Source organism: Hypanus sabinus, chromosome 10 (assembly GCF_030144855.1).
Source record: "Hypanus sabinus isolate sHypSab1 chromosome 10, sHypSab1.hap1, whole genome shotgun sequence".
NCBI classification, from domain to species: Eukaryota; Metazoa; Chordata; class Chondrichthyes; order Myliobatiformes; family Dasyatidae; genus Hypanus; species Hypanus sabinus.
Window position 1 is genome coordinate 124,716,213 of NC_082715.1, and position 25,075 is coordinate 124,741,287.

The 25,075-nt window shown below is 43.5% G+C and overlaps 1 protein-coding gene across 1 annotated transcript in view; it reads left to right on the top strand.

Annotated features, from left to right (window-relative positions):
* Positions 1–21,826, top strand: part of mertka (c-mer proto-oncogene tyrosine kinase a) — a 163,772-nt gene extending 141,946 nt beyond the window's left edge. Inside the window, exons 13-19 of the mRNA XM_059982877.1 lie at positions 3,606–3,686; positions 4,705–4,797; positions 7,186–7,307; positions 11,043–11,152; positions 14,282–14,441; positions 18,623–18,759; positions 20,917–21,826. Coding sequence (XP_059838860.1) covers positions 3,606–3,686; positions 4,705–4,797; positions 7,186–7,307; positions 11,043–11,152; positions 14,282–14,441; positions 18,623–18,759; positions 20,917–21,361 — 1,148 coding nt within the window. The 3' untranslated portion in view covers positions 21,362–21,826. The remainder of the gene's footprint in view (positions 1–3,605; positions 3,687–4,704; positions 4,798–7,185; positions 7,308–11,042; positions 11,153–14,281; positions 14,442–18,622; positions 18,760–20,916) is intronic.
* Positions 21,827–25,075: the final 3,249 nt, after the last annotated feature.

Sequence of the window (25,075 nt, forward strand, 5' to 3'; positions counted from 1 at the left end):
TCTGTTGTTTCACAGAATCTTGGTTAACCCCTCATATTCCGGGCATAGTTATTCAGCTTTACAGGTTCATAATACACCGCCAAGATAGCACTGCTGAGTCTTTTAAAGCCAAAGCCTGGCTCTACTTCTATAGGCAGAGACTGAAGACTGCAGCACCAGTAGTGAGGACCAAGAAGGTATGGGCAAGGGAGGCATAGCAGTGCTTACAAGACTGCCTTGTGTATGCAGCAGTTCATCTTCGAGCCTGGATGAATATGTCACAATTGTCACTGACTTCATTAAAGTCTGTGTAGATGAGTGTGTGCCTACGAGAACGTACAGTACATACCCAAATCAAAAGCTGTGGATGAACCAGGAGGTTTGTTGTCTGCTGAGGACTAGATCCGTGGCATTCAAGTCTGGGGCCCAGGTCTGTACAAGAAAACTAGGAATGACTTGCGGATGGCTATTTCAAGAGTGAAGAGACGATTCCGAGAGAGGTTGGAGGCGACACCAGATGCACGACAACTCTGACAGGGTTTGCTGCTGATACTTCCTACAAAACGAAACCTAACATCATGATTGGCAGTGGTGCTTAACTACCAGATGAGCTCAAAGCCTCTTATGCCCGCTTTGAAAGGGAGCGTATAACTACAGCTGTGAAGATCCCTGCTGCACCCACTGACCCTGTGAGCTCTATCTTGGAGGCCGACGCCAGTCTGTCTTTCCCTCGCAAGGCAGCAGGCCCTGATGGTAAGGTTTGGTAAGGCTCTGAAACCTAATGCCAACTGACGGGCAGGAGTTCAAAGACATTTTCAATCTCTTACTGCTACAGTTGGAAGTTTCCGCCTACTTCAAAAGGGCAACAATTATCCCAAGAAGAGCAGTGTGAGCTGCCTAAACGATTATCGTCCAAAAGCACTCACATCTGTGGTGATGAAATGCTTTGAGAGGTTGGTCATGGCTGGAATTGACTCCTGCCTCAGCAAGGACCTGGACCCAATGCAATTGGCCTATCATCCCAATAGGTCTACTGCAGACACAATCCCATTGGCTCTCCACAGCGCCATGGATCACCTGGACAATACCAGTGCCTATATCAGGATGCTGATCACTGACAATAAAATATGTCAGCGTTTAACACCATCATTCCTATTGTACTGATTGAAGGCTACGTAACCTGGGCCTCTGTACCTCTCTCTGGCAATTGGATCCTCAGCTTCCGAACCGGAAGACCTGCGGATTGGTAACAATGTCTCCACCTCGCTGATAATCAATACTGGCGCACCTCAGGGATGTGTGCTTTGTCCAGTGCTCTACTCCCTCTACACCCATGACTATGTAGCTCAGCACAGCTTGTGCCATCTATAAATTTGGTGACGATACAACCATTTTTGCCAGAATCTCAGATGGTGATCAGAGGGCATACAGGAGTGAGATATGCCAGCTAGTTGAGTGGTGTCACAGCAACAACCTTGCACTCAATGTCAGTAAGACCAAAGAGCTGATTGTGGTGTTCAGAAAGGGTAGGATGAGGGAAGGCACCCTAATCCTTATAGAGGGAAAAGAAGTGGAGAGAGCGAGGGATTTCAAGTTCCTTGGTGTTAATATCTCTGAGTTCCTAACCTGGTCCCGGCATATTGATCTCGCTATAAAGAAGGCAAGACAGCAGCTGTATTTCATTGGGAGTATGAGGAGATTTGAAAGTCACCTAAAACACTCGGAAATTTCTACAGATGTACTATGGAGAGCATTCTGACTGGCTGCACTGCCATCTGGTATGGGGAGGGGGGTGCTACTGCAAAGGATCAAAGTAAGCAGCAGAGAGTGGCAAAATTAGTCAGCTCCATGATGGATACTAGCCAAGCCATCTTCAAGGAGTGGTGCTTCAAAAAGGCGGCATCCATCATTAAGTACCCCACCACCCAGGACATGCCATCTTCTCGTTGTTACCACCAGGAAGGAGGTACAGAAGCCTGAAGGCGCACACTCAATGATTCAGGAACACTTTCTTCCCCTCTACCATCCAATTTCTGAATGGACTTTGAAATCATGAACACTCTCACTACTTTCTTTATTTTTGTACAACTTATTTAATTTAACTACTTGAGATGTATATGTGCATACATACTTTAATTCACAGATTTTTTCCCTATATTATCATGTTTTGCATTGTACTGCTGCTGCAGTTAACAGATTTCATAACATAAACCAGTAATATTAAACCTGTTGCTGATTCTATCCAGCAACTCGTTAGTGAGGTAAACCTACCATACTTGATGTTTTTAAAATCCAGCAGCATCTTGCGATCATAAGAAAGGCAGAAATGACAAACGATTGCACCTTTATTTGGACCCAGAGAGTCCTCTGTGACCAAGCCCACTGCCATCTTCCCATATATTAGGGGACTCCAAGGCTATACCAAGCTGAAATGCTCATTGTGTTCTGTGCCAAGATATGCCATACTTTGGCCCAGATTAAAGAGAACATAACTCTTCTATAACATGTATTCAATTATGAATGCACCGAAGAATTATTTTATCATATTAAAACACTCTGTAGGACAAGATTTAACAATTAACTTGATGGAGAGATTCTTTTACATAGAAACTTGGAGCAGGAGAGGGCTAATTGGCCCTTCAAATCTACTCTTACACTCAGTGCAATTATGACTGAGCCGTGTTCTCATTACCATATGACTGCTTTCTTCCTATACCTTTTGGTGCCTAGAAATTCATCTGTCTCCTTAACATATGTACTGACATGACCTCTACAGACTTTTGAGATAGCAAACTCCACAGGTTCACCACTCTTCGAATGATGAAATGTCCCCGAAACCTCTTACCCCATGGATTGAGACACACCCAGCAGGGAAATACCATAAGCCAATCCTTTCTTATCTTCACCTGTTAGAACACTGCATGTTTGGATTTGATCCGTTCTTGTTTCCGATGTCATTGCAAACCTGATCGTCATCCCCTCTCCCTCCGTCTATTGAAACTTTGTTCCTCACGGCAAGCATCTCTTGTGTACGGAGACCAAAACTGTACACCATATTCCAGAGTGGTCAAACCAAGGCACTGTGTTCAAACGTCTCAGTGAGGGCCAACATATTGTTCACCTCGATTGTTTGCAGGACCTGTATGCTGCTTTGAGTGGTGTATAAGAACAGCCAAATCTTTGTCAATCAGCACTTCCCCATCTGAAACCATTTAAGTAGTACCTGCTCCTCATTTTCAGTTTCCCGTACCCGTGGATATCCTCAGATTGATCCGTGTTTTATTGGCTAATGTCATCCATCTGACAGTCATTGCAGCTGACCTGATCCTGCTCCTCCTGGCTAATTTCAAAATTTCCCAGGTTACAATGATAATCAGACAGTTTTATGCACAAAACAGCCTGTAACTCTTAACACCTACAAATAGTAACACAGGGACAGATCTACAGGGAGATTTAAAGTGAGAAGAAATAGCTTCAATAAACAGAGCCAAGAAAGGTTCATTTTGTACAGTACACTGTTCGGTTTATTTTTCTCCATGCTCTCATTGACAGTAATTGCAATATTTTACATTTTGTACATGTAAACCGTTAATTTGACTGATCTTTATATTCTCATTGTTCTACAGGGGAATTTGGGTCTGTAATGGAGGGACATCTTAAACAGGCTGATGGCAGTAGCTGGAAAGTTGCTGTTAAAACCATGAAATGTAAGGCATTTAATTTGATTTAATTACTTAAGTCCATCACCCATTCTGGGGCATAGGCCGCCAACAGTAGCTCACGAGAGTCCTCTGTCCTGGGCCAGTCTTTCAGTTGTCCCCAGGTGTAGACCATCATCTTGGTGAGTCCTGCCTCTCCAAGGGATGAGGTCTTCGGAGCTTCCGTTGGCGATTCTGTAGCATTGTGTTTTTACGAGATGGGGGTTGCTAGCCCCATGCCCAACCTTTCTCCTTTTGCAGCCGGGCTTGGAACTGTCCATGGTGGATAGAGTTCCTTGGTTTAATAAAAGACTTGGAAAATAAGTTACCTGCATTTGTATCCAATAGCCATCTGGTAGCGTAGTGGCATCAGCACCGGACTTTAGAGTGAAGGCTCCTGAGTTCGAATTCAGCCGGCTCTCTTGCACGCTCCCCATCCTCCATGCTGGGTTGAGCGTCGAGCTAGCAACTCGGCCTCGTAAAGATAAGAAAGCCTGCTAAAAAAAAAAACGCCATCACGACGGCATCCCGATGACTCCACTCAGAATTAAGGGCTTAAAAAAAATTAGTATCCAATGCCTGTGACATTGCTGAATCCTAAGTTACTCAGAGGTTGAAAAATCAAGCTTTTTTAAGCTTTTTAAAATTTTTGTCATATTTGCTTTCATTGTTAGGACACTATTTTGTAATACAGCAATTGGGGCTGAACAGTTTCCCATAATGCTTCTGTGCATGTTGTGCTCCTGAATGCAGTAAGCTGGTAAAATGTTCTGACTCTTGTGGAACGCCGTCTGGAATATTGGAGCTGTCCACAGTGTAGTCATAAAGAAGCAGTTCAAGTTTCAACCTGTTTTATGATTCCAAATGTTAAGCTTTTAACTGAGAGATGTCAGTTCAACTGAGATATCAGACATGTTGTTATCTTCAACCAAATATTTTATTTTTCTTGCAGTCGCATTGAGATACTTTAAGAAGAGAAATTATACTTGGTACTGGGGATAAGATTTATCTTTTTTTTTTGTTCTAGTGGATGACTTCTCACTGAGGGAAATTGAAGAGTTCCTGAGTGAAGCAGCTTGCATGAAAGATTTTGATCATCCAAATGTCATTAAACTTTTGGGTACTGTATTATATATTTAATAGTTATATTTATGGTACAGGTAGTCCCCGAGTTATGAACATCCGACTTACGGACAACTCGTACTTACGAACCGAGGAGGAGAATACCGTCCGCTGTTTTAAGTCGTTGCCATTGACACTGTGTTGAGTGTTTAACTTTGTATTTTGGCCTTTCAGACGATGTTTGAGTGCGAGGAGTTCCCATTAGCAGGTTCCAGGCTTGTGCTGGAAATGCAACTCCTGTAGCTCCTCTTGTTTGGCTCTCCCCTTGAGGCCGTTGCCTCGCCCATCCACGCCAGTTGCAACTAAAAACCCAATCCTCCCCAAACGTTGACCCCACCAGGTGACCCTCGCGTTGACGGGGAGAAGCGGCAAACTCCTTACAGGTAGCGACGGGAAATGAACCCGGTCGCTGGTGCAGTAAAACATTGTGCTCACCGCCTCGCTACTGGGCCGCCATATTATTAAGCATAAGATAATATTATCTCAATGTTGTGTAGCTGAGCTCTTGAGATTGCTTTTTAAAAATTTATCATTTATTTGGAAAATGTTTCTGGCAAGGCCATTATTTATTCCCCAAATCACAGTTTGGAAACGAGTCTTTCAGCCCACAAAGTCTATGCTGGCCACCAGATATTCGTCTGTACTGATCTCCTTTTACTCTTCCCGTATTCCCATCAATTCCTCTCAGATTCTGCCAATCATCTACAGACCTGGAGGTGGTTTCCAGCTTACCAATTAACTGATATTCTATCCATGGCCTCCTCTACTGTCAAGATGAAGCCACACTCAGGTTGGAGGAACAACGCCTTATATACCGGCTGGGTAGCCTCCAACCTGATGGCATGAACATTGACTTCTCTAACTTCTGTTAATGCCCCCCTCTTCTTACCCCATCCCTGATATATTTAGTTTTTTCCTCCTCCCCTTTTATTTTTTCTCCCTCTCTGCCCATCACCCTGCCTGTTCTCCATCTCCCTCTGGTGCTCCCTCCCCCTTTCTTTCTCCCTAGGCCTCCCGTCCCATGATCCTTTCCCTTCTCCAGCTCTGTATCCCTTTTGCCAATCAACTTTCCAGCTGTCAGCTTCACCCCACCCCCTCCGGTCTTCTCCTATCATTTCACATTTTCCCCTCCCCCTCCTACTTTCAAATCTCTCGCCATCTTTTCTTTCTGTTAGTCCTGACAAAGGGTCTCGGCCCGAAACGTCGACAGTGCTTCTCCCTATCGATGCTGCCTGGCCTGCTGCGTTCCACCAGCATTTTGTGTGTGTTACCAATTAACTTAGCATTCTTGGTATGTGGGAGGAAGCTAGGGAAAACACATGTGATAACAGGGAAGTCGTGCAAACTAAACCCAAGGAGCACCAGGAGTCAGGATTGAAGCAAAGTCACTGGAGCTGTAAGATAGCGAGGTCTACTAGCTGCACTGTCCCAACGGACTGTTAAATTTCTGCTAAATAAATGTCAAGCTAGCGTTACAGATGTAATTTTGTTTTCAGATTTTGCTTCCTTGTTAGCAACGGGTATTGCAAGCGTGACCACAGTTCAGTCCATGGCTCATAAATTGCCTTGCGACATTCTGGAGTTACAGACATTGCAATAGGATGCACTGGAGAACAGCATCAGTGATGTAACCTGGGTTCATTGGGTGTTTCGGGTCTTTCAGACTCCCTTCCCCAGGCCACCCAGCCAGGGTTGATCAGGCCCCAGCTTGTGTCCACCGGCCACATCTCTTGATCCATAGACATCTGGAGACTTGCTCAGGAGGCTCGCTCAGCAGCCTCTGTGATGGTCCTGATGGCTCTTTGATTTGCAGCCCCCCCCCCCTCCCCAATGCCAAGGAGAGAGTAGGTTCTGCACAGCGAGCAGCCAGCAAAACCTCTACATCCCACCTCTTTAGCCTGACGTCGAGCCCTTCACCCCTGTCTCTGGCACTGCTCTACCAGCTCCTAGTCTTCGGCTTTCTTACACTCAAACGCCTCCTCAATCCAGTCTTCCCAACGAACTGTTTGTTCTACCGTGACCAGCTGCATCAAGGTTTCTGACAGAATGACCATGTCAGGCCTCAGTAAGTACAAACGTTTGTAGAATATTTTGTGACACTAAACTGGATGAAGAACTTAATGGCTGGGAGTTTTCTGATGTCTTGCACAGGCATCCCCTGAATAAAATACACCTTTATTGCCATAATTATGTAGTGTTCAGTCAATAGTTTGCCAATAATAACCTGCCTCTTGCAGTTACGTGGAGGACAGGTGAATGCTTAAACACATTATCGTTCAATTTTGGCGAATATAGAGTAAAACTTCTTTTTAAAAGGAGAGTTGAGTTAAGATGGTAGGGAATGTATGAGCTCTGTAACAAGTGTATTGGCTGTGTGTTTTTTTAGGTGTGTGCTTGGAACTGGGCTCCAGAGAGCAGATCGCAAAGCCTATGGTCATCCTTCCCTTCATGAAATATGGTGACTTGCACAGCTTCCTGCTGCGCTCAAGGCTTGAACCAAATGCTGAGGTAATTATGGAACTCTATAGAAAAATGTACTGTTATTTCTAACCTTCAACTCTTGGAAAAGTGGCAGTAATCTACTTACTGAGTAGACCACATTGTTACAGGGGAAGATGACGCAAGAGTCAATAAACTTCAAATACTGGCTGTAAAAAGTTGTTTTGTGCTGGTTGTTAAGGCTGCTGCCTAATTTCTAGATGATATGAAGGACATGTGACAAAGGATAATTTTGCATGGGTAGTGCAAGAAACAGGCATGACCAGCTGCTGTCTTCAATACATTCTTCATTTCCACAAGCCATCCACAACACTCCTTCATTCATATTGCCCAATTCAAACATATGGGCAAAATGGCACCCATGAAGCCTTTTGGTTTTCACCCTGTCTGTTCAAATTACTTGCGTAAAATCAACGAATTCATGGAACTTTCCATAAAGAGCAACTCCCATTATTCGCATTCCATTGTCCTTTTCCAGGAATCGTGCAGTTTTTCTTCTCCGCCCCCAGCCAGTTTTCTTCGAATGCAATCATTAATTCTCTTTGCATCACTCCCTGAATTGGGCAATTATTACTTAATGAGTTCCAGGTCATAAGGTCATGGAGGCAGGAGAGTGTAGATGCTGGAATGTGGAGCAACAGTCTTCGTGGATCAAGCAGCATCTGTGGGAGGAAAGGAATTGTTGGTATTTCAGGTTGAAACCCTCTATCAGGACTCGACTCCTGCAGATGCTGCTCAACCCACTGAGTTCCCCCTGGTCCCATGCTTGTCCGTTTGTCAGCCATTTATGAGTCAGCACAGTTGATGGGTGCACTCTTAGCGGAAGAGGGACGCAGTCAGATGGGGAAGTGGGGGTGGTTGGCTGCTGATTTAGTTGGTAACATAGGTTTTTCCTTGAGGTGCCAAAAAGTCATACCTTTTTTGATTCTACTTCTATTTAGAGATCCAGCATGGTAACTTTGTAGAGAAGGGAAATATTGAAGAGTTATTCTTCCTCTGCCGTGATTATTGGAAAAGGACAGTGGAATGGGAACGATGGGACAAGCCCCAAGAATTCTTTTCTTTTCGGAAAGCCCCAAGAAGCTCAGCATTTAACACCATCATTCCTGCAGTCCTGATCAAAAAGCTACAGATCAGAGGCCTCTGTACCTCCCTCAGCAACTGGATCCACAACTTTCTAACCAGAACACCATAATCTGTGTAGATTAGAAATAACATTTTCACCTCTCTACCCATGACTGTGTGGATAGGTATAGCTCAAATGCCATCTGTAAATTTGCTGATGATACCACCGTTGTTGGCAGAATTTCAGATGGGGTGATGAGAGGGCATACAGGAGTGAGATATACCAGTTAATTGAGTGGTGTTGCATCAGCAACCCTGCACTCAGTGTCAGTAAGACCAAAGAGCAGATTGTGGGCTTCAGGAAGGGTAAGACGAGGGAACACCAACCAATCCTCATAGAGGGATCACAAATGGAGAGAGTGAGCAATTTCAAGTTCCAGGGTGTAGCTATAAAGAAGGCAAGACAGTTGCTATATTTCGTTAGGAGTTTGTGGAGATTTGGTTTATCAGCTAAAACACTCAAAAACTTCTACAAGTTACTGTAGAGAGCATTCTGATTGGCTGCGTCACCGTCTCGTATAGGGGGGAGGCTACTGCACAAGTTGCAGAAACTTGTAAAATTAGTTAGCTGCATCATGTGAAGGAGCCTCCATAGTCTCCAAGATCTTCAAGGAGCTTCGGAAGATGGTGTCCATCGTTACAGATCCCCATCACCCAGGACATGCCATCTTCACATTGTTACTGTTGGGTAGGAGGTGCAGAAGCCTGAAGGCGCACACTCAGCAATTCAGGAACAGCTTCTTCCCCTCTGCCATCTTATTTCTAAATGTACATTGAACCCATGAACACTACCTCACTACTTCTTTATTCCTGTTTTTTTTTGCACTAGTTATTTTTACTACTTAATAGACATATATATACTTAATGAAACTCACTTTTTATTTCCTCTGTATTTATCATGTATTTCATTGCACAGCTGTCTTAAAGTTGACAAATTTCACGACCTATGCCGGTGATATTATATCTGATTTTGATTCTGATCCTCAACCTCTCATTGCTGAATTCTGAGGTTCCTACCAGCTTCAAAAGGGCATCAATCACACTGACCCAAGAAGACCATGCTGGCTGCCTCAATGACTGTCGTCCAGTAGCATTCACATCTACTGTGATGAAGTGCTTTGAGAGGTTGGTCATGGCCAGAATCAACTCTTGCCTACATTAAGGACCTGGAACCTCTGCAATTTGCCAGTCACCACATCAGGTTCACAGTGGATGCAATCTCCCTAAATCTCCATCAGGCTGTTATTTGATTACAGCTCAGTGATCAACACAATCATACCTTCAGTTCTAATCAGCAAGGTCCTAAACCTAGGCTTCTGTACCTCCCTCTGCATCTGGATCCTTGACTTCCTCATCGGGAGGCCACAGGCAGTGTGAATTAATATACATCTCCTCCTCACTAACGATCAACATAGGTGCACTTCAAGGATGTGTGCTTGGCCAACTACTCTACTCTCTCTACGCCCAAGACGGTGTGACTCGACACACAGCTCAAGCACCATCTATAAGTTTGCTGATGACTTCACTGTTGTTGGTAGAATCTCAAATGGTGACGAGGTGTAGAGGAGTGAGATACTGTTGATCGGTGTGGTTGAGTGGTGTTGCAACAGTGACCTTGCACTCAGCATCAGTTAGACCAGGTAACTGATTCTCCTGTAGTGGATTCTGGTTAATTACGGCTAGTACACATTGCCCCAACTAAACGGATGCCCCAATTAGCCAAAGTTTCATGGAAATTGTTAAAAAGCTATATAAAAAAAAAGACAAATTACTGTTTAACCGAATAATAAATTCTCCTATAATGAAATATAGAACAAATTAGATCACTGCCAATATTGCTTTAGTACTATAAAACGGTATATTAGTCCCTAATAATTATCAATGGAAGAATTCATCCAGTGTACGAGTTCCTTTGATTGACTGTAAATAAACAAAATTGGCGCAGAGTCATAGTGTAGATAATGAACTGCATTCACACAATGCTTTTGGCGATTGCATCCTCCAAATCTTCAATTTCGTTGTGATTTTCAAGGTGATTGTTAATATTTCCAAATTCTTCATAGTTCCTGACTAGGTGAAGTAGTGAAATCATTTTATTTTCACTCCCAGCCATTTCTGTCACCTCCAAGCCAGAATGCTTGTGCATCAGTGAGCAAAGCATTTCTGAATTGACTTTCTGCCAATGATGAGTGACAGAATTTAATGGCCCAATTAACCAGAATCTGCTGTATGAACTCTTTATAATCTATCGTGGCTTTAATGTGTCGCGCTGCACTGTTAACAGAAAAAGAGATTTCATGACATAAGATCTTAATTCTGATTTAAAGGAGATGTGTGAGACAGATTTTTCTCTTCTACGGAGAGTAGTTGTTGCTTGAAACATGCTGCCGGGGGTGATGATAGGGGCAGATAGCACAGGAACGCTCCAGAAAATCTTACATGGGGCGTCAGTATACAAGGAAGAGAGGGAGGTGGTCAGTTACGCAGGATAGTGATTAATTATGAACGATTGGTTTTACGAGAACAACCAAACGTTGTGTGCTGAAGGCCCTGTCTTGTGCTGTTCTTTTTCACAGTCTATGTAAATAAAACAGGTTGCTATGTTGCTTTGTTTTCCAGTACATTCCGCTGCAGACTCTGCTGAAGTTCATGGTCGACATTGCCAGTGGCATGGAGTACCTGAGTAATCGGAACTTTCTCCACCGGGACCTGGCAGCCAGAAACTGCATGTGAGTATTATGTTTGGTGCAGGAATCCCTTCAGGTCTTTGGCTGTCTGACTTCTCCCAGTATTGTTCCAAGAGTTAAGCTTATAGAACAAACTTTACTCTTTTTCATTCATTAATGCTTTCAGTCTTTTTTTAAGCCAGTGCTGAAGAGACCTTTCTTCAGCTTTCTGCTCTTGCTTATTTTGGGTGTCTGACATCTAAAACCTTTAAATTTACTCCAAATATTGCTTTGGCATGGAAATGGCTGCACGTTGATTTATCTTGTTGCTGAGATTGTGTTCAGGGTCTTCCTGACATTCTTTGGGAAAGTCAAAGGAAGGGCGCGAATTTCAAGTGCATGATTTGCAGGGAAGCATTGCTGGCTTTCCCTGTGAAACATGGCAGAGAAAGCCAACGTTTCGGGTTCTCCCAGTTTTTCTGGCATTTTGCGGCAGGTGCATCATTCCAGGCATTTCTCGAAAGGATTCTGGGATTCCGTTGTTTGGAAATCTTTATGGTTCTGCATCTGGTGCACTCAAAAATCACGAGTGTGAGCTGGTCTACCAGAGTGCGGCCAGAGTTGGGGGTCCAGACTGTAGCCAGGGGCCGGGGTTAGGTCTAGAACACCAGAGGTCAGGAATGTGGGTGGGTTTGCAGCTGGAGGAGTGGTCTAGATTGCTTGTATATTTTTCACTGCCTTTAAATGCACAGGTTTGCTGAGATGCTTTTTACACCTTAATATAACAAGTTGTTTTTTTTTTCAAACTGAAAGAAAAACATGTTTTGGGGTAACATCCGATAGTCTGAGTAAATCTGTTAGTCCGATACCACCCAAGTTCAAGAGAGGCTGGATCATTGAAGCTTTGCTGAACTGTAATCCAAGCTCACACAACCAGCTTCAGGAACAGTCATTGTCCCTCAAACATCAGGCTTTTGAGACAAAGGGAATAATTTCATTCAACTTCAAAATTTCCTCGGCATTGAAAGTTCCAGAACCTAAGGGCTCACTTTCAAGGACACTTCATCTCATGTTCTCGATATTTATTGCTTATTTACTTATAATTGTTATTTCTTTTTGTATTTGCACTGTTTGTTGTCTTTTGCCCTCTGATTGAACGCCTGAGCCAGTGCAGTCTTTGATTGATTCAGTTATGGATTTATTGGGTATGCCCACAAGAAAATGAATCTCAGGGTTGTATCTGGTGACGTATATGTACTTTGATCTCCAAAGTCATTTTTAATCTTCCTCAAATATTGAAGGTAAAACTGCATCAGGAAGAAGGTACAGAAGCCTCAGGTCTCACACCACCAGGTTATCACCCCTCAACCATCAGGCTCTTGAACCAAAGGGGATAACTTCACTCACCCCATCATTAAAATGTCCCCACAACTTTGGATTCACTTTCAGGGACTCTTCATCTCATATTCTCGACATCTATTTATTATTATTTCTATCTTTTTGTATTTGCACAGTTTGTTTTGCACATTGATTGAACACCCAAGATGGTGCAGTATTTCATTGATTCTGTTAATCCAGTTATTCTATGTATTTATTGAGTATGTCCACAAGAAAATGAATCTCAGGGTTATATATGGTGACATATATGTACCTTGATAATGAATTTATTTTGAACACACTTCCAGCTGCTTGGGGATGTTGCCAGTGAATGAGCGTATACTGCAGTGAAGTGAGGAATTGGCCTGAGGGGACTGGATTTGCTCATGAGGATTTGTACGAGTGTACTCTCGCAGCAGCCTGGAGAAGTTGGGGAAGACCATTGCCCAGAGATGGCGTCATCTCACAGTGCGTGCTGCAAGTCATGCAGCTCTCCTGCAGCTGCAGTGCTTCAGATTCAGTCCTGACGTCTGGTGCGAGCTGTGTGTAGGTACTAGAAATCCAAAACGAAAACAGCAAAACCAGGAGTAATCAGCAGGTTAGGCAGCATCATTGGTGATGAAGTTTGACGGAATTGACCATTCATAGAAAACCTACAGCACAGTACAGGCCCTTCAGCCCATAAAGCTGTGCTGAACATGTCCCTACATTAGAAATTACTAGGCTTACCTATAGCTGTCTATTTTACTAAGCTCCATGTACCTATCTAAAAGCCTCTTAAAAGACCCTATCGTATCTGCCTCCACCATTATTGCCGGCAGCCCATTCTAAGCACTCACCACTCTCTGATTAAAAAACTTACCCCTGACATCTCCATTCATCTAAAGTGTTCCGTGTTTGTCCTAATTTGCTGTGGAGTTATAAATGGAATTAATGGTGAAGTCATCAGTTAACATACCCACTTCTAAACTTATGCTGGTAGGAAGGTCATTAATGATACAGCTGAAGATGGTTGGGCCTCGGACACTTCCCTGAGGGACTCACAGAATATGAACCAACACATCACAGGAACAGGCCCTAAGGCCCACAATGGGCAACACAACGCCTTACAGTACAGGCAACCCAGGTTCAATTCTTGTAAGGTGTTTGTATGTTCTCCCTGTGAATTTTCTATCCTGTGGAAATTAGTTTGTGAAATGCTGGTAGGTCTGAGGGTAAAGTCACCTGGACCAGTTGGACTGCAGCCTAGGGTTCTGAAAAAGGTAGCAGATGGGACTGTGAAGGCATTTGTAGTGATCTTTCAAGAATCTCTAAATTCTGGAAGAGTTTTTGGGGAATGGAAAATTACAGATGTAACATCACCCTTTAAGAAAGGGGGCTGGTCAGGGATGCAAACAATAGGAGATTATAGACCTGTTAACATGACTTTAGTGGCTGGGAGGACGTTAGAGCCTATTATTAAGGCTGAGGTTTTGAGGCACTTGGAGATGCATAGTAGACTAGGCCAAAGTCAACAAGGTTTCCAAAAAGGGAAACCTTGCCTGAGAAATCTGTTGGAATTCTTTGAGGAATTAACAGGAAGGATAGACCAAGGAAAATCAGTGGATTTTTTGTTTACTTGGATTTTCAGAAGGCTTTTGACAAGGTCCCACACAGGAGGCTGCTGAGCAGGGTAGGAGCTCATGGTATTCGTGAATCACCTTGCAAGTTAACTTGTAAGGAATCCTGCACAAGGACTGGACAGAAAGTCGAGTTATTGTTCCTCTCGTGCATTTCACAGGAGACAAATGCAAATATCTGTTTTGGCACCCCCAGGTTACAGATGGATATGACAGTATGTGTAGCAGACTTTGGCTTATCCAAGAAAATCTACAGTGGAGACTACTACAGGCAAGGCCGGATTGCTAAGATGCCAGTGAAGTGGATTGCTGTGGAGAGTCTTGCTGATCGAGTTTTCACAGTTAAAAGTGATGTGGTATGTTCGTATATTTATTTTATTTTCTTGCAACTTTAGAAAGAAGCTATTCAGCCTATTTGAGGCTTTGCAAGCCCATCAATCCCTTTTCTCTCCATTTATTTCCTTGTAACTATTATCTTTCTCATGCCCATCAACTTTCCTCCAAAGGGGGTAACTTGCATTATCCATTTAACCTGCCAACCCACATGTTCTTGGGTTCTGGAGAAAGTTAGAGCAGCCTGTGGAAATACATAACACTCACGGAGGGTGAGCAAAGCCAACACTGGCAGCACCAGGGGTCAAGACTGAGCCGATGCACCAGCAGCTACAAGGCAGAAGCACTATTTGCCGCATCTTTGCTGCAAGTCTCGGGGGTTTGCCGAATCTTGGCGGTCAGTGGTAACATTTACTTCTTGTTTAATACTTTACTGACAGCCTTGGTGGCTTTTGTGGCAATATCTTTCTTAGCAACTGACTGTTCATACCAACAACTAGAGTCTGTCACGGACAGCAAAGTGACGAAGATGTGGATATTCAGAAAAGCTCATGACAACATGGAATTAGTTGACATCATGTGTTTAAATGTCTACATTTCTCTTTGCCATGATCTTTGAGTCTGGTTTTAGCTAAAACAATTGATTTTTTTTTTGCTGACTAACTGCATCATCAACATACTGTACTTAGGATATATTTCACTTGATTGCATCCCCCAAATCGTTGGTATAAACTGTGAATGGCTGGAGCCTCCTCACCCAAAATTAACTCATTTATTCCTGCTTAGATTTCTGACTGATAACTACCTACATATGTCAGTACATTGCCCCCAATAATGTACCCTAATTATGTTCAACGATGAAAACCTTATAGTCCAAATACTCTGACTCTTTTGCCCCAAATTTTTCTACTAATTACTTCCTCAAAAATTATCCCAACAAATCTTATCAACTTTCTAAAGGAAATTGCATAAATCCATTACTTGCCATTTGTGTGATTTGTGCTTTGTTATTCCCTCACAACATTTTCTTTGATATCCAATTTCTGTTTCTTTTTATTTCTCCTCATGTTTCTGGGAAGTTTTTTTGGCCACTGTTTTTCTCCTTGAGCAAAGAGAAGGCTCGTTCTATAAACAGACATGTCAACCTCGATCTGATTTATGAGCAAATGCAGGCAAAATTTCAGACCATGGCGCACAGATTTTGCCACACAACCAATCAGCAACGAGACTTCCTTCCCACATCACAATCAAGTTCTTGTAAAGGCAACCAACCAGGTGAATGATAAGTATATAAAGGCCAAGCATTCAGAGGACACCACAATTAACTGTGTACTGATGATGTCTTCTCATATGGTGACAAAACGTTTGCAAGCAAAGGACCAAAAAAAATCATCGGGTGGCATTGTTCTCTTTAAGGACGAAACATCCACCCAACTTGAAGTAATGACTGCATTATCACAGCTCTAGTCGCTATGGTTCAATCCTGATCTCTGGCTTGGTGTTTGAATGCTCCCTCTGAGACTGCAAGCATTTCCTCCGGATGTTCCAGTTTCCTCCCACACCCTAAAAACATGGGTTGCCAGGTTAATCAGCCATTGTAAAATGTCTCCAGTGTTTACATCCATAATAAAATCTGAAGGGAGTTGATGGGAATGCATGGAAAATTAATGGGATCAATGTAGCATGTACAAACGAATGCTTAAGGGTCAGCATAGACTCAGTAGGCTGAAGGGCCATTTTCAGTGCTGTGTAATGCTTTTTGAAATAACCTTTTTAGATATTGTGGAAATGAACTTTGGGTTTCATTGCTTTGAGCCTGTCCTTTTTTCTTTGGCAATGCCCTGTTAGCTAGCTTTAATCTGGACTTGTCCTGCATGTTCCACTGGGTTTTGCCAGGCCCTGTTATGGTTTCACATTGTTTCTCACCACGCCCGCCAGCTTTTGTTGATTGTGACACAGAACAGTTCATATTTCTGCCTGAAACCTGAACGCTGTAGGGCTGGACTACTTCAAACGCAAACTGAAATAAGGTGGCTAAGCAATGCTGTAGGCTGAATGAAGGAATCAGGTTGCTTGGGAAGAAGTCCTTTATCAGAAGGCAGCACACAATGACACCACTATTTCCAGGCAGAACAGCAATGATTGGGTAATTGGGAGACTACAGAACTGTAAATTATGGATACACAAAAAATATTCTGGAAGAGCTCCGGCAGCATCTATGGAGGGGAATAAACAGTCAACAGTTCTGGTTGGGACCCTTCATCAGAACTGGAAAGGAAGTGGGGGGGGGAGGAGGGGAAGTGGGCTGCCAGGTGATAGATGACACCAGGTAATTGGGTGGTGGGGAAAGGGAATGAGGTAAAGAGCTGTGTGGTGATAGGTGAAAGAGGTCAAGGGTTGGAGAAGAAATAATATAATAGAAGAGGACAGTGGACCAGAGAAGAAAGGGGAGATGGAGAAGAACCAGAGGGAGGTGATGGGCAAGTGAAGAGAGAAAAAAAACCAGAATGTGGAATGGAGAAAGAGAGTGGGGGGGGGATTCACAGAAATTTGAGAAATCAACATTCGTGCCATCACCCTGACACAGTGATGTCAAGAAAACAATCTCTCCCTACATGTGCAAAAACAAAGGAGCAGGCTGTGGTCTACAGGAGGAATGGAGACAGGCTAACCCCTATTGACATCAATGGATCTGGGATTAAGAGGGTAAACAGTTTTAAATTAATCAGCATAAACATCACTGAGGATCTCGTGGTCTGTACACACCAGCTGTGTGGTGAAAAATGCACAGTGACGTCTTTTTCACCTCAGATGGTCGAGGAAGTTTGGTGTGGGCTCCCAGATCCTGAGAACTTTCTATAGGGGCACAATTGAGAGCATCCTGACTGGCTGCATCACTGTCTGGTATGGGAACTGTACCTCCCTTAATCACAGGACTCTGCAGAGAGTGGTGCGGACAGCCCAGCACATCTGTAGTTGTGAGCTTCCCATGATTCAGGACGTTTACAAAGGTAGGTGTGTAAAAAGGCCCAGAGGATCATTGGGGACCTAAGTCACCCCAACCACAAACTGTTCCAGCTGCTACCATCTGGGAAACGGTACCGCAGCATAAAAGCCAGGACCAACAGGCTCCGGGACAGCTTCTTCCACCAGACCATCAGACTGATTAATTCATGCTGTTACAATTGTATTTCTATGTTATGTCGACTGTCCTGTTGTCAATACTATTTATTATAAATTGCACATTGCACTTTTAGACGGAGACGTAACGTAAAGATTTTTACTCCTCATGTATATGAAGGATGTAAGTCAATTCAATCTGGTTGGAGGTTACCCAGACAGAATTGCTCCTCCAGCCTGAGTTGAGCCGCATCATGGCAGCAGAGGAGGCCGTAGGCAAATATGACAGAATGGGAATGGGAAGTCAAATTGAAATGGGAAGCCACAGTGAGATCCTGCTTTTTGTGGGAGTCAGGCAAAGCCTCAATCACCCTTCCTTTCCAGTTCTGATAAAGAATCTCAGCCCAAATCATCGACTGCTCATTCCCCTCCATAGATCCTGACTGACCTGCCCCTCTCCTCCATTTTGTGTGTGTTGCTCAGGATTTCCTGATGGAACTTGTGTTGTGCACATAATTTGAATCACACAGCTATCCTGCTGTCACCACGTTTTGCAGGTGGGATTGTCACTGTTTTATTATGAAATATTGCTCTGGATTGGTTGGAAATTCCTTCTGCTGCAGTCAATACCAGTGCTTTTTAAAGAAAATTCCACAAATTTTACCTCCACCTCCAGTTGCCTTGATTTCTACAGCGAGCTCCACAGTGCCTCCAGCTCTCTGCTGACACCATGGTGCCAAGTGAAATTTTCATTGTCATAATTGTAGGGAAATCTTAGAGCTAATGATAAGCATTTTAAAAACCAGTAGATTTTACACACAAGAAATAAGAAGACTGCTAAGCACAAGCATTGTTGGAAACATTAATTTTATCATTTGGCCTAATGTGGGTTTTTCTGTCAGATAATTGCTCTAGTGCCAGCATCTTCAGAGTCTTGCTTGCGCCTCCACTCACTTTTGAGTCACCTCATGCGTTAACTTGTTTTTTCTGTGGGTACCTCTAGGTTTTCAGCATTGCTGCAAATTTTCATTATCTTCTGAACCATGATAAACCATTTTAATGATGCCTTTCTGTATGTTTTTAGTGGGCATTTGGCATTACGATGTGGGAGATAGTTACCCGGGGGATGACTCCTTACCCAGGCATTCAGAATCACGAGATTTATGAGTATCTGCAAGCAAATCACAGGCTGAAACAGCCTTCGGACTGTCTGGATGAAGTGTGAGTACCTTGCACAACCGTGTCCCAGATTTCTGTTTGATTACTGTAACATCCTAACCCAAGATATTCCTAACTTCCATGAAAATTGCAATGCAAATAGAGTGGTAAAGTTGAGTTCAACACCGACTGGCAACTTCTGCGGTGGCGCTGGTGCCAACTCTACCGTTCTGTGGCGTTCCTTCGGATTCATCAGCTGCGTGGAGAGGGAGACCCTGCTGCATGGACAACTCACTCTCCATTTCATACTGCGCTGGCTTGCGTATCACGTACGCAGCAAGACGCAGCCTCCGTGGTCGACCCCAACCAATAAAGGGCCTCAACAGTAAAGGGGGCATTTGGCAGGCTTGCCTTAATTTCTCGGGACACACAGTGTAAGAGTCAGAGGTCAAGATGCATTCGTGCAAATCTTTGATTAGGTTGCATATGGAGTATTGCGTGCAGTCCTGGTCACCACATTACAGGAAAGATGTGGAGGGTGGAGAGAAAGATTGCTAAGATGCTCTTCAGATTAGAATATGTTTGCTGTAAGGAGCATTTGGACAAATTATGATTGTTTCTTGTGGAGAACTGGAGGCTGAGGAGAGATCTGATAAAAGTTTAGAAAATTATAGTTAAGATAGACGGCCAGAATCTTTTACCCCAGGGATGTGCAAAGCTAGTTTATTTTTTGCAGGTTTGTAAATGTCTAGAATCTGCTGTCAGTATATTGGTGAAAGCAGATGTGATGGCAGCTTCAAGTGACTTTTAGTTAGACATGTGGCTATGCATCTTGGAATGGAGGAATGTGGATCATGTGTAAGCAGAAAGTTTTAGTTTAATTTGGCATCATAAGACATAGGAGCAGAACTAGGCCATTCCTCCCATCAAGACTGCTCCAACATTTCATTGGGCTGATTTATTTACTTCTCCTTTCCTCATTTTCCTGCCTTTTCCCTATAACCTTTCACACCCTGACTCATCAAAAACCTATCAACCTCCACCTTAAATATACTCAACGACTTGGCCTCCACAGCCCCCTGTGGCAAGAAATTCCACAGATTCACCTCCCTCTTGCTCAAGAAATTCCTCCTCACCTCCGTTCAAAATGGACATCCCTCTATTCTGAGGCTGTGCCCTCTGGTCCTGGACTCCCCCACCGTGGGAAACATCCTTCCCACATCCACTCTGTCTAGGCCTTTCAACATTCAAAGTTCATATGTGTCACCATGTACCTCTCAGTCCTTTTTTGGATTTCTCTCTTTCCACTTTAAATTTTAATCCTCTGCCCTCTGGTTCTAGGGACCTCTGTCCTCGTGAAACTACTCTCTGTATATCCTGTCTGTGTTGTTGGTGAGTGCTGTCAAGTTGCCGTTGACTCATGGCAACCCTGGTGTCGTTATCCATGGGGTTTCTGTGGCAAGATACTGAAGTAGGTTGCCAGGCCATTCTTCCGCACAGACGCTGCTGCTACCCGGGTTGGGCCCCGGCCGGATTCAATCTCAGGACCTTCCGCCTCAAAGTCCAGTGCTGGTGCCACTATACCACCAGCCGGCCCATCATATCAATGCGCCCCCTTTAATTTTATAAGCCTCTCTACAGTCACCCCTCAGCCTCCAGGGAGGATAAGCCCAGCCTGGCCAATCGCTCCTTTTATCTACAGTCCATTCTGGGTAAAATCCCAGTGAAAACCAGGATATTCTGAACAAGTTTGCACCCGTTGGACTGAGTCTTCCTCCAGTGAGACTGGATCATTGGAAATTGCCATAGCTGGTATTTGGTGGCAAGGCGGAGATATGTCTCCACCAAAAGGGATGTGGCGCTCTTTCCCTCCGCTAGCCTGCAGGTCACCTTTGAGTAAGGTGTGGCACTTGATTAGCCACCCCACCCACTCCGGATCAGGGTCACGCGAAACCATGGGAGCAGCTGGTGCAGATCATAAATCCTGGTTACGTGACTGCTGTCATCAGGCCAACAATCTCTGAAGAATATTGACAATGGCTGGGTCACCCGATTTGTAAAGACACTGCCCAGAAGAAGGCAATGGCAGATCATTACTGTAGAAAAATTTGCCAAGAACAATCACCGTCAAAAAGACATATAACACGGCACATAATGATGATGATGGTTAATGATATTTGGTTAAAATCTTTTAACTAACTTTAATCTTTTTACTTACAGGTATGACATTATGTACTCCTGTTGGCGAATGGACCCTGTGGACAGGCCTACATTTTCTGATTTGAAATCCATTCTCTCTAAGGTTCTCGATAGTTTGCCCAAAATCCAGGGCAGGGAAGATATCATTTATGTCAACACAGGAATTTCAGCAGAGAAGAGAGAGTTGACTGAAGATGCCTTTTGTGATGTAGACTTGTCTGATCCTGCTGAGGTTGCCTTGTGCAGCCAGGATTGTGCAGAAGCCACTGTTACTGTAGAAATCCATGGACCCTTGGACCTGGAAGGACGGTACATCACCACAGATGTCCCTGATCAGCAGGAGAGTGCAGAGGATGCAACAACGCCTTTGTTACACAATGCCTGTCAAAGCAACAGAGCAACATTGCCCCAATCTGGGGATATTCCATTCGCCGATGATTCGTCTGGAGACTCGGTTGTAGTGTGATGGATAGAGAAGAGCTCATGCATTTAGAGTCAGCAGAGACTGTGGATGCTGGAATCTGAAAAGAAAAGCAAACTGCTGGAGGAACTCAACAACATCTGCGGAGGCAAAGGGATGATCATTGTTTCACATCGGAATGCTGATTGTCCCTTTGACCCCACAGACATCGCGGGCACCTCCTGCCTTTTGCTCAGGAAGTTAGCTGTGTTAAATATATTTGTCAGTGGACAGATGTAAAGTGTTGTCGGACCAAATATGTTTTCCTATTTTTTTAATGCAAAAAAAAATAGATGATACTGTGATATATTACATGTGTGTTTTAAATCAGTTGTCATTTAAGCTGAGAGCAATCACTTCGGTGATCCAGTCGTGGCTTGATGATAAATCAGGGACTGTTTTGAAGGTTTTATTTTTGTACGTTTCCTTTTGGTTCTGAGGATATTTGGGGCATTAAAATGATTTATAGGATCCTTAAAGTGTCTATCAGATGCTTTTCTGCATGGTGTTAGACCTTTAATAGTTAGAGATTAGAGTTAATAACTAATTACGTTGCACTTGTATAGTTTATGAGCAACAATGTATTCAAGCAGGGGTTCCCAACCTGGGGTCCATGGACCCCTTGCTTAATGGTGTTGGTCAGTGGCAATAGAAAAGGTTGGGAACCCCTGCATTAAACCTACACAGAAATAAGAATGTCTACACAGATCAGAGTCTTCTTGGCGACCACAGAACTCCAAAACCACCGTATCCATTAGCCTTTGAAAGATTCCAGGTATTCTTCCCCTTCATCTGAAAGTGCGCTTGATTGTTTGTGTGTGTGTGTGTGTGTGTGTGCAGGGGAAGGGGGGATAAATTCCAGGTACAACTCGAATTTAATCTTGCATCAGCTTGAAGACATATTTATGTCATTGTTGAATTTAAAATACTGTTTAAATGATCTTGTAAGTATCACATAATGTTAATAATCCTGAAGTACTTATCTATGTGTACGGTTGGTTTATAATGTCTGCTGGAGCTTACTATCAGCACAGAAATAGGCCATTCAGCCCTCGATTTATACTGACCGCAAAGCCCCCAATGCTTCTAATCCTTCCCAAGTTCTGAACAACTCCACCCTAATTCTACCGTTTACCTACAAATTAGACAGAATTTACAGTCTTCAAGGTCTTTGGGTTGTCAAGGGAACTGGAGCACTGATAATATTTAAACTTTGTGTACGCAGAACCAGAGGTCAGGATTGAACCCAGATTTGGATCTAAGGACTCACGTTGGTTTGGAATCCTGTTGTTGTTGCTCGCTTCTCTTGTTTATGTGATTTGTTTAATCTTTTTTCTTCTCTTTCTCTGGGCATTGCAAGGAGGTTTGGTCTTATTTTTTTCATTGGGTTCTTATGAGTTCCTTGTTTTGTGACTGCCTGTCTGATAGGGGTATACAAAATTATGAGGGGTATAGTTAGGGTAAATGCAAGCAGGCTTTTCTCACTGACATTGAGTGAAACTACAACTAGAGGTCATGGGTTAAGGGTGAAAGGTGAAAAGTTTAAGGGGAACATGAGGGGAAACGCCTATACTCAGAGATTGGCGAGAGTGTGGGACAAACTGCCAGCACAAGTGGTGGATGTGATTTTGATTTCAACGTTTAAGAGAAGTTTAGATAGGTACATGGATGGGAGGGGTATGGAGGGATATGGTCCCAGTGCAAGGTCAGTGGGACAGACAGTTTAAATTGTTCGGCATGGACTAGATGAGCAGAAGGTCCTGTTTCTGTGCAGTAATTGTTTATGACTCTAAACTTTCTAGCCTCAGCTTCTGGCATCCTATACATCCTCTAGACTAGCTGCTTTGACTTTGCTGGGTGTATTTCCAGTTGCCTAAGCTGTAAGTTACGGAGTTTCTGCCTCAAGTGTCTCAGTTTCTCTCTCCCTCTCTTCCCACACTTCTTAAACCACCTATGACTAAGCATACGTTACTTGTTTAGAAATCTCTGTGTAGACCAGTATCAAATTTTGTTGGGATTGTTGTGTCTGCAGACAACTACGTATCGACTAAATTAAAAGCACGCACATGGGAGAAGGCTGTATTCACGTTGCACCAAGAGAGAGAGAACTATTTGCATGTGTAGACAACAGATCAATGCCTGGTAGGGTGGAGGAGCATTGCTCTAAAAGAAATAGATTCACACATTACAGGAATACTCCAGCACAGTGTAGAGTTGCTGCATTTGTGAAGGTTGTTGTTGATATGTCTCCCCAACCTCACCATTCTCTAGAATGGGCTCTGTTGGCAGTCCCAATGGTTTCATCCTCTATAAAGGAGCTCCAGGAACAAAACTAACATATTTCAACAAAGTTCTGGCAGATCTCAAGCACGTTTTATCTTCCTTAGTTCCATCCAAGGCTTGCATTCCCTCTTAAATCATGGCACTTGGAGGAGAATAGGGAAACCTTCCTCCAAATTGGGCTATTTTACATTTCTGAATTGTATTTTTAAATCTGCATGTCTGGACTAACTTTGCATGTCTTCTTTAACATGAGTCTTTGGTCAAATTTTGGTTGTGGCGTTGAATTCTATTGTTTGTCTTTGTGGAGGTTAATTTGGCTGTTGGATCACAAATTTGACCAGACTTGTGTTAAATACAACAGGTATGCAACATTAGTAGACTGTGACTTTCTTATCTCTGTACTGCTGCCAGTGGTGCTGGCCTGACTAATGACTGATGACAGGAATGTATGTATTCAAATCACCGAGAGAGCCCAGGTGCAGTTGTGTCTGTTCATTACCTGCCCAATGTCAAAGCCATCTTGCAGATTTACAGTGCGAGCGGGGAATAATCTATTCAGCTTTTCAGCAGAATGGTGTCAGAGACTGGCAACAGCTCAGTTAATTTCATTACTATTAATGCAAAGATGTTCTTTTCTCCTGCTGTAACCTGAAGGCAGCTGTTCTGTAGAGGCCTAAGCTCTTCGATGCACAGGTCCTCCCTAGGTTATGAACGCCCAAATATGAACATCCTTTATGTTCTTTGCATGATGTCACACAATAAGCTTGAGTGTTCCGTATTGGAAGATGAAACCGAGCAGACAGGTTTGCCTCCACCAAGAAAAAAACTCAGGTTCCTGCCTCTTTCTAAAAGCTCTATACTTGTTTTTGTTTCATTGCTTCTATTATGTTCGTTCTGAGCTCAATTCGGTGGCCTTTAATGCCCACAAGAAGGATGCACATTTTTTTTCAAAGAATTGGAGTTAGATTTGAACTTGCTTTGAGGGGAAAATGGGATGGAAGCTAATAAAAATTCATGTCCTCGAACACATATTTTGGCTGGCACAGTAGTGTGGTGGTTAGTACAACACTTTACAGTGCCGGCTGCTGTCAGTAAGGAGTTTGAACATTCTCCCTGTGACCGTTTGGGTTTCCTTCAGGTGCTCCAGTTTCCTCCCACAGGCCAAAGATGCACCGGTTGACAGGTTCATTGTAAACTCTCCCATGATTAGGCTTGGGTTAAAGTGGGGGGGTTGCTCTTCTACACTGTATCTCAGTAATAAATAAATAAGCATTGGGACTTTGCAGAGCTGTGTTGTGTAGAACAGTACAACATAAGATGATAGGATGGGGAAAGGTTAAAGGGCAGGTGATGAATGTAATGTGTCATGGATCTAGAATATAGAACAGCGAAGTACAAGACCAGTTCCTTTGCTCCACAATGTCCATGCCAACTATC